The sequence below is a fragment of the Callospermophilus lateralis genome, chromosome 8 (assembly GCF_048772815.1).
Source record: "Callospermophilus lateralis isolate mCalLat2 chromosome 8, mCalLat2.hap1, whole genome shotgun sequence".
Taxonomy (NCBI): domain Eukaryota; kingdom Metazoa; phylum Chordata; class Mammalia; order Rodentia; family Sciuridae; genus Callospermophilus; species Callospermophilus lateralis.
This window is the reverse complement of record NC_135312.1, coordinates 37,754,640-37,767,356: the sequence shown is the minus strand read 5'-3', so window position 1 is coordinate 37,767,356 and position 12,717 is coordinate 37,754,640. Positions and strand designations below refer to the sequence as shown.

At 33.1% G+C, this 12,717-nt stretch overlaps 1 protein-coding gene across 2 annotated transcripts in view; it reads right to left on the bottom strand.

Annotated features, from left to right (window-relative positions):
• Slain2 (SLAIN motif family member 2) overlaps nucleotides 1-12,717 on the bottom strand; it is a 55,985-nt gene that overhangs the window by 19,212 nt on the left and 24,056 nt on the right. For both annotated transcript variants that reach the window (XM_076864136.2, XM_076864135.2), the window contains exons 3-6: nucleotides 12,331-12,495; nucleotides 10,446-10,607; nucleotides 7,211-7,570; nucleotides 6,613-6,750 (exon numbers count right to left, since the gene is read on the bottom strand). In XM_076864136.2, coding sequence (XP_076720251.1) covers nucleotides 6,613-6,750; nucleotides 7,211-7,570; nucleotides 10,446-10,607; nucleotides 12,331-12,495 — 825 coding nt within the window. The remainder of the gene's footprint in view (nucleotides 1-6,612; nucleotides 6,751-7,210; nucleotides 7,571-10,445; nucleotides 10,608-12,330; nucleotides 12,496-12,717) is intronic.

Here is a 12,717-nt window from a genome sequence, read left to right as displayed (position 1 = left end):
GCAATTGTAAAGAATACTGAGATTGGAACATAGTATGTTTAAAGAACAGAAAGGAGGCTCAGAAGAGCAAGGAAACCAACTAAACATATTCTGGCAATCTACAATGTTTTTCAGCCATTAAAATTTTTTAATGAGGGCTTAATATCAAATGCCATTTGTAGTAAACCCTTTGGGAAGATCCTATTTGAATTAACAACTACAGTGACTTCAATGGACTTTTGTTTTGTTTTGTTTTTTTAACCTCTTCCATTTCGTGGTGACATCACAATGGCATCTACATACAAAGGAAAACTGTCCACCAGGAATTTAAAGAATCAGATTACATACATACAGGATCAGGCAGTAAATAGTAAATCTGCCTGACACAGCATAAAATGAATCATGTTCATAAGATACTACACACATGCATGTTAATCAAATAACAAAACTAAGTTTTTATCTGATTTATCATTCTTAATTTGATCAGTCTTCTAAAGACAAAAATTAATTTTTTTTTTAAAGTCTGGGGACTGAATCCAGGGGACCTCTAGATCTTTGTACATGCTGGCCTTCAACTTGTGATCTTCCTGCCTCAGTTTCCAGAGTTGCTGAGATTACAGGTGTGGGTCACTGTGCTTGGTACATCATTTTTGAAATAATGAAGTGTTCTAGTTTAAGTGAAACTCCAGATCTTTCTAAAATAATATAATTAAATGTTAACTGTTTGAAAATATTTATGACTTAAGGTTTTCCTTGTTTCTTCATTAAAAAAAAAATACAATTCTAAACTAGCAAAACCCCTGTGAAAAGCAAGGATGCTACATTAAAACAATTATCCTCCCTACCCGCCCCCCCTTTTTTTGTGTGGGAAATGGGAATTGAGCCCAAGAATGCTCCACCTCTGAGCTACATTACCAGTCTGAGGGTCCTTGAACTTGTTCTCCTCCTGCCTCTGTCTCTGAAGTAGCTGGGATAACATGTACATATCACCACACCTGGCTAACAATTTATTCTTTGATGCTACCGTTATTTAGGTTAATGTCATCTTCCACAAATCAACTCTTTTGAAAACCTCCATTTCTGGGAAACATGTACCATTATTTTAAGTCATTCTAGCTCAAAAATTTGTTACTTAAATTTTATTTATATACCTCCTATAGTTTCTTAGATCAATACCTTCCTTTATATCCTCATGGTCTCCTAAATACTTTCATCGCCCTATTTTTGGATTAGAACAGTGTCCTTTGGGGTCTCCCTACATCTAGTCCTTTTCACTCAATTTATGTACATCAAGGAAGTAAGATGGAAGTGCCCAGCATGTGCAGGAAATAAGCAAGTGTATCATCAGAATTGAGAAACAAAATAAAACCAGCTGTTTCTGTTTTCTTTTTTTTTTTTTTAACACCTTCATTTTATTTGTTTATTTTTATGTGGTGCTGAGGATTGAACCCAGGGCCGCACACATGCGAGGGGAGCACTCTACCACTGAGCCACAACCTGTTTCTGTTTTCTATTATCATGCTCCAGCAATAATAATCAAAGTCAGTGAGAAAAAACACTTTTCCCTGGGGAAAAAAATGGTTTATTGGTCTAAATTATACATAATTGCTATAGAAACTATTGCATTTTAATAACATTATGCTACTTTTAAATTATTATTATTTCATAGTAATCTGAAATCTTTCAAGCTTACTTCAACAGTGTGTGCCTCTTACCCTGTGATATACTATATTACTATATAAGTACACTAGAAACAAACAATGATGATAGAGACTATAAAATCAATGAGTTACCTCAATTTTGTCATTACATGTGTCTTTGAACTTGTGTTTAAAATTTTTTAAACTGTGAAGACTTTAAAAAAATCATTAGACTAGATCTACTCCCTGCCCCCAGCACCCCCCCCCCAACACACACACCCCACACACATACACACAAAGCTTAGACAGTATGGCACTTTCTGGAATTTATTGTAAAATGTGATTTTGTGACTCTCTATCCAGCTTAACTTTACACTGAAGATTTTCCGTATACTGCTGTTTGTTGAGCTTCAATAGTCAAAGATTAGTTCTGAAGAATCACTGACATTGTTTGAAGAGATAAAGCTGTAATTTTATTACTGTAACAAATTAATATGTAAAAATATATTTCCTTGTTTAGAAAAAGAGTAATGTAGGGCTGTGGATGTGGCTCAAGTGGTAGCGCGCTCCCCTGGCATGCGAGCGGCCCGGGTTCGATCCTCAGCACCACATACAAACAAAGATGTTGTGTCTGCTGAAAACTAAAAAATAAATATTAAAAAAAAAATTCTCTCTCTTTAAAAAAAAAATTAAAAAAAAGAAAAAGAGTAATGTAATCTTAAATCCCATCATCTTCTTTCTGTACTATAGTATTGATTTTATTATTTTTTACTGACAATTAGAAAACACAAAGTTCAATAAAAATATTTCCACTGTTGGCATTCTTTCCTGGCTATTGCTCCTCTAATTAATTTTATTTCATGATTGTTATTGAACACAGCTTTATCATTTAGGGGAATGTTAAAAAAGACTCTTCTCCAGGTACTAATACTAGTAAGCATAAGCCACTATGAATGAATTTTAAAGTGAAATACCCTTGGGTTCTCTCACCCATGACATTCTGTTTAAAACCTTTTATTACTTACAAATTCTCATTTAGTCATCCTTTGATGCTCTCTGACTCTCCACTTCAGCCTTCTCAGGGCTACCAAGTCGCATATTTTAGATTTGTTAAAACAGAAATAACAACACCTAGATTTTATCACTCCTTGGTGTCTCCCAAAAACTCAAGTGTGAGACAATGCAATAAAAGTTGAGAGGTGAAATGATTGGGTTATGAGAGTCTTAATCAGCTACCCTAACCAGCTGATAGGGATTAGTTGTGTGGTGGTAACTATAGGCAGGTAGGGTCTGACTAGAAGAGGTGTGTCCCTGGTTGTATATATTTTGTCTGTGTTAAGGAAAGCTCCCTGTTTCCTGGTAGCTTGTTCCCAGCCACTTTCCTCTACCACACTCTTCTTCCTCACCTCACAGGGCAATGGAGTGGGCCTTCTATGGACTGACACCTCTAAAACTGAGACCCAAATAAACTTCCTCTTCTAAAATTGTTCTTGTCAGGTCTGTTGGTCACAGTAGCAAAAAACTGACTAAAACACTACCTTCACCACTGCCTTTGTTCAACTCTTCATTTTTGGTCCAGATTATGCAATACCCTTCCAAGTGATTTCACTTTATTATTCACTAGTCTCTTCACTTTATTCCTTCTCCATATAATATCAAAATAAAGTTTCCAAGAGAAACCTTGATTAAAAGTCCATCATGACTCCTCATGCTTACAGGGTGAACTCTTTACATGATATTTAAAAACTCTCAGTCTATTTCCTATCTACACGTCTCCTTCCTCATCCATTCAGACCTTATGCTTCAGTCATACAACAAAACACTAGAATCAGGTTGCCACTCTTGCTTTTCTTGACCGCACTTGGGAAAACCGATACATCTTTCTTTTTTTGGCAACTCATATAAGCTAAGTTGGCTATTTTTTAAATGTCTTTTTTGAAAACTCTTCACACTTTTAATACCTCTCCTCTGCTCTCAAAGAAGTTCCTGCTTATCATTTCCTGCTATTGGAAAGCATTGGCTGTCAAACACATTTATATTTTCAGTGCTAGGAACATAATTTATACCCGGCAACTTCTATTAAATGATTAAGGCACACATAAGTGACTGACTACTGGAGAAAATCTGAGCATTCAAGGTCCTCCACAATTAAGTCCAAATAAGTGATTCTCAAACTTGGATCTGCCCTGAAATCAGCTGAGCCTTTTTTTTTTTTTTTTTTTTGGTAATGGGGATGGAACCTAGGGGCGCTTAACTACTGAAATACATTCCTCTTTTAAAAAAATTTTGAAAGAGTATCACTAAATTACCCAGGCTGGCCTCAAACTTGCAATTCTCCTGTCCCAGACTCCCAAGCAGCTGGCATTTCAGGCATGTGCCACTGTGCCTGGCTTCAACTGAGACACTTCTGAAACGAGAGATTCTTGGTCTCCACCTCAAATATATTCAATCAAAATGCCCAGGGGTAAAACCCAAAACACTACATTTTAAAAATTTTGTGATTTGATAACTGATCCAATATCACTGTACTATTTATTCTTACATTGAAGTTCTAGGAATATTACTCATTCTTAGACTAGCCTGTTAGTTTACTTGTAAAATGATTTATTTCAATTTATGTTTCATAATTATATAAGATTCAAGTGCAACCTTTTAGTGTTTTGTTAATAAATAAAATCTAGAAAGAATTCTCCCCCCTGGGCCTCAGATAAGTCTGCTATACATAAGCTGAAAACTGCCTTTAGCTCTTACTCTTCACTGAGAGGTTGAGAACAGAATGTTGATTCTATGCTTATTCTCTGGGGGTATACTCTGAATCTTATGTAAAAATATTCTTACACTTTATTCTCTGTGATAATTCAAAATTTACTTACAGTTCAATCTCAAATCATTTCTAATACAGTCATCCAAGAATGTATTCCAAGATGCCTACTCATTTGCAATTAGGTCAGCATGATGTAATCCAAACAATGAGGGGAAGGAAACCAGGAGTCTCAAGGAAGTAATGTGAAGGAGTAATTTGGCCTTAGTTTTGCCACTTTTCTAGTTAATATGACCTTGCATGATTCAAATAATTTATATGGATCTATGATCCCTTTCTATAAAAATAAGGAATGGATATTTGTGAGATTCATATGAAATAATACATGTCAATGTACTTTAAACATTTCAAAATACTAACCAAATTTTGGATATTTAAAAAAGTCAGTAGATTGTCTTAAGGCTTTCACTCCCCTTCTCCTTATAGTTGAGACAATAATTCCTATATTTTTCTGAAAACCAAACTTTCTGCTAAACCTGTCTCTGGTAGTTTTAGAAAGCAAGGTAAATTAGTCTTTTGGGAAAAAAAAAAATGCCTCTGCCAAACATTCTTTCCTTTAATTGAAGAAACTGAGAAAATGACCTGAATCCAGGACATGTGCAATGCTCTGGTTTTCTTAAACTTTTTAAGTCATTCATATTTTCCAAATATGAAAGTTGAAAATTGGTAATAGCTATAAAAGTTGGAAAACACATTAGAATTCTCATAATACTACATCTGAATGCCAGCATCCACAATAATGCAGCCACAGCAAATAAGCATATAAAAATAGTGATTGGCATAGTAACAAGGCAAAAGAAGTGGTCCCATAGGTGGAAATAAGCAACCTTGCAAAGTTAGCTTCATGCAGACCAGCAAGTAAGAACCAAAGCTCTATCACTTTTAGCTGGAAAAATAAATACTTAAAACAAATGCAACATACATTAAATAACTTAAGCTTACATAAAATATATGAAATACCAACTCATTTAATAAAATGCAAAAAACTTGCTATATATGCACATAATTACATATCAAAATATAAAAATTTTATATGTAAGACATTTTTATGCAAAGATATATGTAAAATTTCAAGAGAAAACAGATAATTAGGTTTTTGCTTCACAATACACTAACTTTAAACAAAATTCTTCTAAAATCTTTATTAAAGAAATTTAATATTAAGTTTTAGGCTTGCTGATATTCTGGATTTTTTATTTTCCAAATCATTTTGACAATAGTGTAATTCTAACTAACGTAAATGTTTGCTGACATTTTTAATTACAAATAAGTTTACTATAGCTAAAAATATAAACAAGTACATGCAAACAGGAAAAAAAAGGATTATATCAGTTTAAATTCTTCTGTCTGTATATTATTCTAATATTGAAATAATATGTTTATGAAACAGCATACATATTTTCCACAAAAGAATAAATTAGTGGGGCTAGAGGTGTAGCTCAGTGGCAGAGCGCCTGACTAGCACATGTGAGGCACTGGGTTCAATCCTCAGCACAATAAAGAAAATTAAAAAGAATACATTAGTAATTAGGATATTCAGATTCCCTATATAGTTTCCTTAATTATCAGCTTCTGAGGAAAAAGGAAAAATGATGTGTCTACGTATTCAACTTTGATATTGGTTTACTATACTACAAATATGAAAAATGAATTGTTTATTTTTATTTTGATGTGCTCTAAAATATAATAAACTTTTAGATATTTTATTTTTTGCAGTGTTGGTGATTGAACCTGGGGCCTTGTGCATACTAGGCAATCATTCTACCATTGAGCTATATCTCTGGCCCAAGATATGTAAAAAGTAGAGATTTTTAGAGAAAATTTAAGTACTTATTAAGAAAATGACCTGAATACTGGACATGTGCAATGTACATTTGGATAGTATATTGGCTACTATTTCTAATTTCTTTAAGTGAAAGCTAAATCTGGTTCCTTTTTAAAAAAAAAAAAATCTATTGTCTTAAAAATATACTTCATTTATTTTAAAATTTGGTAGAGACTAAAGTTTCATATAAGTATTAATAGGAATTAGATATTTCAGGGACAAATTCTAAATTTTAATATAGTATGATTATCTTGTAGTAACAGTTTAATAGTCATTCAGCACAAATATCTATAATTTTTATTTTCCATTAATCAATTTATACCCGAAAACTTATAAAAGATACTTACTGGCTGAAGCCTGAGGTTGCATGCGAGGTATTCCTCCATTTGGCACTTGAAAATTTGAGTCACTTCTGCTGCTTTTCACTGAGTCAACTTGTGTATTAGATGTACGGGACAGGTTTGGAAGACTGCGCCTTAGTTTTTCTACAAAAATAGGATTTTTAAAAAATGAAACCATTCTTTCAGATGGAGGAAGAATTAAAATATTAATTAGGATTCAAAGGAGATTTACCTAAACATTCTGCCTATTATAAAATAAAAAAAAAAAACAGGAAGTACTTATTTAAAAATAAAAACTCAACCCACAGTCTATATAAATTGGTAGGTTAAGAGAATCCTTAAAGGAAACAGCAAATTATATATTGAAATCTACATCTAAACAAAGATCATTTCATGAGTAAAATAAAGTAAAAGTAACACAACCACCTAAAGTTAAAATGACTTTCTTTTTTTGTATTGATAAACGATGAATAAAATGGCTCACTTGACTAAACTCTTATTTATTTGAACTACAAAATCTTGGCAAAACCGCATTACTTTCACACTGAAATACAAATGATTTTTTTCAGAAGCATTCTAATGAAAAAAATCTGCTATGTTTTACCTTCATTTTTAACATTGCTTGTCTGTAAATCTGTGGGATGGCCTTGAAGTGAAAGGCGCGGCTGCTGTAAGCGGCTAATCATAGGCTGTGGGGACACTCTACTATATTCTATTCCCCGAGCAGGAGATCGTGAACGAGGTGAATTTCTGGGCGACTGCTTAGGTGATGGTCGAGGTGAATTGCGTGGTGATGGTGAAAACCTGTTAACAGCAGGGTATACTGCATGATGCATATTGTCATCTTCATCATCTAAACTTTGTGCATCAAGTTCCTGATCACTAAAAGTACCCCGTCTTGTAGAATTGCAAGATGAACCAGAACTGCGCCGAGAAGTGGTGGCTGCATATTCCTGCCGGAGACCTGGCAACAATGAATATGTTATTTCTTTAACTGTATTTTTGATTATTTAAAGATTTTTTTAAAATGTAAAAGTAAAAAATTATTATTGAAAAATTCAAGCAGTATAAAGTAGAAAGGAAAACTCCCTTTCTACTTTTAGACATCCTGCCATTATCAGGATGCATAAACCACATCTGCAGATTATTTTTAAATGAAATGAAAATTTATAAAACCTTTGCCCAATTTCTAAATTTCACTTAAATCTTAAATTACAAGGTAGAAACATAAATTTAAAATACATCTACCCCTACACACAACAATCCAAATTTGAGATTAATATTAAAGGAGCACTGAAGGAAAACAATTACTGTGCAAGCAGTGAACAGAATATATCACCAAGCAAATAAACTCCTTAGATACTTAATCCTTGAATCAACATTATAATGCAAAAAAAATCACAGAATCTAGGTAATTTAAGCAAGTCCTGCTAACTATTGTCAATCCAGTAAAAAAGGATGTCATAGAGTAGTTATATATATTCACACACAGAAAATGCTGTTAACAAGTTCGCCACACTAGTGATTCTTATCTTAGAATCACTCCAGGATATCTTTATAACTACAAATTGTTGGGGATGCAGCTCATTGATGGAGTGCTTGCCTGGCATGCCTGAGACCCTGAGACCCTTAGCAATACACACACAAAAAAAAACCACTAAAAATTCTTGGGGTCCAGTTCACCCTTTGGTCAGACTGAGGAACTGACAGTTTCTCAGTGTCTAGTTATAACAAATATGGCACTAATGTCATCTAACAAAAGACAACAGACCAGTGAAAGAGCATTGTTTTCAGAAAAGAAAAATCCAAACCTCAATGTAGTTTAACAAGAGGATGCTAAGAAAGTCACACCCACAACAGGATTTTGCATTTCTCATTTTAAAAACCAGAAAGCTCGACTAGGTACAATCTAAATCTGCAATTTTGTATCTCTAATTATAATAGAAATCCTGGAAGAATTATGTTGTAAAAAAAGAAACTCATATATTTAAAAAGGGAGAAGGAACGACTTGTTTTTAAGGGAGTATACCATATATTTTTAGCAGTGTCTTTTTTTAATTTACTGAGAAAATAAATATTCATGTATGTGGAAAAAGGATTACTGAAGTACTGAGAGGCTAAAATTCTGTTATCTAACAAAACACAATATAATAGCTGCACTAAACCGTTGACTGAGCTTTTAACAAAATATTGGTGTCTAAAGTCAGGTTTCAAACAAGAAATGAGTGAGTTTACTCCAAGGTATAGAATTAGATGGCATTCTTTTTTCCTTCATATCCATGAATAATTAGCTTCTGACTTGTTGAATGCCACAGAATCAGTGAGGAGTTAAAATAAAATTACAGAAGAAATGACTAACATGTCATTAGTTTTTAGAGCTAACAAGAAATAAAGAATAAGTCAATCTCCTATCTTTCCAGCAGTATTATAAATGGGAACTGAATCAGCAGAGGAAGAAACATTCTACAGTTTCTTAATGTTATAGCTTGATAAAGCTTACTACACACTTAAAGATTATGCTCTAAGAAAAACCAAAGGTTTTAAAATAAATTTTAGCAATTCTCATCAGCTAATTGTCAAGACTCTGAAATGTGTATTTCAAGGATCTTTTCATTGAAAAGGTTAAAGGAATCACTTTAGAGATATTTCTTATTTCACAGTTTAGTGCATGGCATCTTATGAGATACACCAGCAAGAACAAAACTACCACAACCACCTTACATTCAAATTAGAGCCAGGACATCCACGAACCTTTGAAATGGTATGAAAATTTTCACATTTATGTATATTTTGGAGATGATGGAGGCTATAATTTTTACTACATTCTCAAGACAGTTTCTAGACAGTTTCAAGGACCATGCTGAAAGTACCATCACATGCTTCATTTAATTTAATGTCACAAGTTCAGTTTTTTTTTAAATACACACACACACACACACACACACACACACACACACACATTTCTAGTTGTGGATAAATCTTTTATTTTTACTTATTTGTTTATATGTGGTGCTGAGAATAGAATCGAACCCAGTGCCTCACACATGTTGGGCAAGTGCTCTACTACTGAGCCACAATCCTAGTCCTCATAGATTTTTTTTTTAATAAATTTGTGGTTTCTCAAGAGAGTGATATCTGTCACCAAGAAGAATATCACAATAGCTAGCGGCCCTCATAGTACTTAAATAGAGTGTACAACAGTGATTTTTAAAATTCATGGGGGAGGAGGTAGGTAAAAAGGAAGATCTAAAAGATCTAAAAAGGCTCTTTAAGGGAGCAAGTTTTTTTAAAAAAGGTTGAGAAACACTGATTTACAATAAAAGACACACAGTAATAGAGGAATAATCCCACTTCTGAGTGTGGATACAAAGTAACACACAGGGTATGCCAATTAGTCACAGAAGCTAAGCATAATATGCTTTTCTCTGCCTTTCATACAGCAAAACTGCCCTATGTAAAATAAACTCTGAAAATGAATAAACAAGTACATATGTGAACCTCTGAAGCATCCATTTAAAAATTTTTACTTTCACTGTATTAGTATTCTCACAAGACATATTTAATACCTACAATAAAATCATATAGTAGTAAAAAAAATAAAAAAGCCCCCTTTTTCCCCTCATGTTTTCTGGTACTAGAGATGGAACCCCAGGTTGCTTTACAACTGAGCTACATCTCATATCTTCTAATTTTTTATGTTAAGACAGGGTCTCTCTAAGTTGTCCAGGCTGGCCTCAAACTTGTAATCCTCCTGCCTCAGTCTCCTGAGTAGCTAGGATTACAGGTATGTGCCACCATGTCCTGCAAAAATCTCAACTGTTGGCAATTAAAATACTTACTTTCTTCCTGCATCCGGGCTAGAATCTGCACATCAGTTACATCATTTAACTTATAATTGGATCCAATTGAATCTTCATCTAATTCTGAAGCACTTAACTCACTATCTATAGAGGATTGAGGACTGAGCGGAGGATTTCTGTCTGATGAACTTTTGAAGTTACCTTGAGAAAAAAAAAAAAAAATCAAACTTTAATAAGACCAAAATTGAAAAAATACCTGTTGCAATCAACTAGATATTATATCCTTTGCTTCAGATCATTATTATTCTGCCCTTTGTTTGCAAAATACTGAACATATAATGAAATTAGAAATGGACCTTATTAAGAAAAATGAGGGCTATAGAAACTCATTTATATACTATGGCATGAACACAAAACTCTTTTTCATTTAATATAATTTATCTATTCCTTTTCAGAGAACAATTCAACCCAGTGCCTGGAAAACAGATGTTATCAAATAACTCTAGGCTAGAGGATTTCAACCTTTACAACAAAGTCAATGAAACTGCTCTACAAAGTAGATGAATCTATGATGTAGTATTTTCTTATCTCAAATTCAATCATTAACAAGAACCATCATATTTTCACTTAATAAAAGCATCTGTTTTTCCTAAACAAGAAAACTCTATAATTTGAGGAAAATTGGATTCCTTAGACATTTAAAAATAAACCAAAAAAAAAAAAAAAAAAAAAAGAACACTAGGCCAATTTCTCCTGTATGATGCCATGTTTACAAAATTCTTCTAGCAAATTTGTAGTGGGGATCCAAGGTGTGCTGAGATTTAGTGGTGAAGCACAAAAGATGGGATGAAGAAAATAACTAGATTAAAAAAGAGTACTTTATCATTCTAAAGCAAAAGGGAGACAGATCAGAAGAATAAAGAATACATGCTTTTCTAGGCAAATACTTTTATGTGCTCATGAACTTCTATTATAGAATAATAAAATCCTAACACTGTCACTAATATTTCTAATACAGATTTGAAACACTTGTTTTCCACATTTCTTCACCATAAGAGTCAGTTCCAACATGAAAGGCATGTAAGGAGAGCAAGAAAAATACAAAATAATTAACATTTACATTATCAAGGAAAGAGGAGCAAAGTGCAAATGATAGAAAAAGTACTACAAGGTTAGGCTCAAATAATGCCTGAATCAAATTCTTTATAATAATTATTACAGATTAAACTTTTTAATTGTCATAGGAGAAATAACTATCAAATAACTATATATTAGGCAAAGGACAGGGTCAATAAAGTTTAGATTAGAGAACTCACAAGTTGAAAATCTACAGTGGTTAACAATACCTCAATCTTAAAGTAAGGTTACTTAATTAATTACAGTAAGGTTAATTAATGAGACATAATAATAGCAGTAATAGGAGTAAATGAATATGTCAGTCATAGAATCAGAGCAGAATATACTTTCTCCAGTTCATTGCAACCTGTCCCTTCCACGTTACTTACAGCACCCATCTCTCTCTTAATACATTCACATATAATCTCATATTATTGCTTATGGTTAATATCAAAGCCTATTAAAACTCCTTTAAAGAGTATTTAACTTTGTAGCTTTTATAACCCACACAGGCCATTTGATAAAGATCTATTGATTAAGAGAGTCAAGGTTCTGACCCCATTTAATTAGACCAGATTTAAAAACTTCTAAGAACATACTAAAGAAAATTACATAGATAGAACACATTGACTTATCTTTGTACTCCTGGTGCCTAGTATAGCTTCTGTTGCAAAGCGGTTCCTCAAAGAGATTTTCTCTAAGCAGTTAAAAAATTCATAAATAAAAGGAACCTGAACTAGTTATTTTCTGAAGTAGGGAAGTGAGTGTAAAACCATTGATTAATAACTCCCTTCTATTTTCTCCTTACCTGAATTTCCAGGAAGTATAAGTTGTTTGACTATAGGAGGTCGCACAGGGGTTGAGGATGGAGAATTGAAGCCACTGCTGTATGGGCTACTGGCATTTGGACTGTAAGGACTTGAGTAACTCATAGAGTTGAAAGGATTATTATATAAGTTCTGTCTCTTGAGAGCTGCATTTTAATGAGAAGGGGGAAAATCAAATCAATAACTGAGAAAAAGTTAGCATTTTATTAAAAAGTTTTCCTATTAAAAATTCGTTAAATCATTATCTCAGTTTAAATAAACATACTTATAGTAGTAGGAAAAATATAATCCCAACACATGCTTTCATTAACTGTTATGCAAACAAAACAGTAGCCACATCAAATGACAAAATAATATAGGTAGAACAT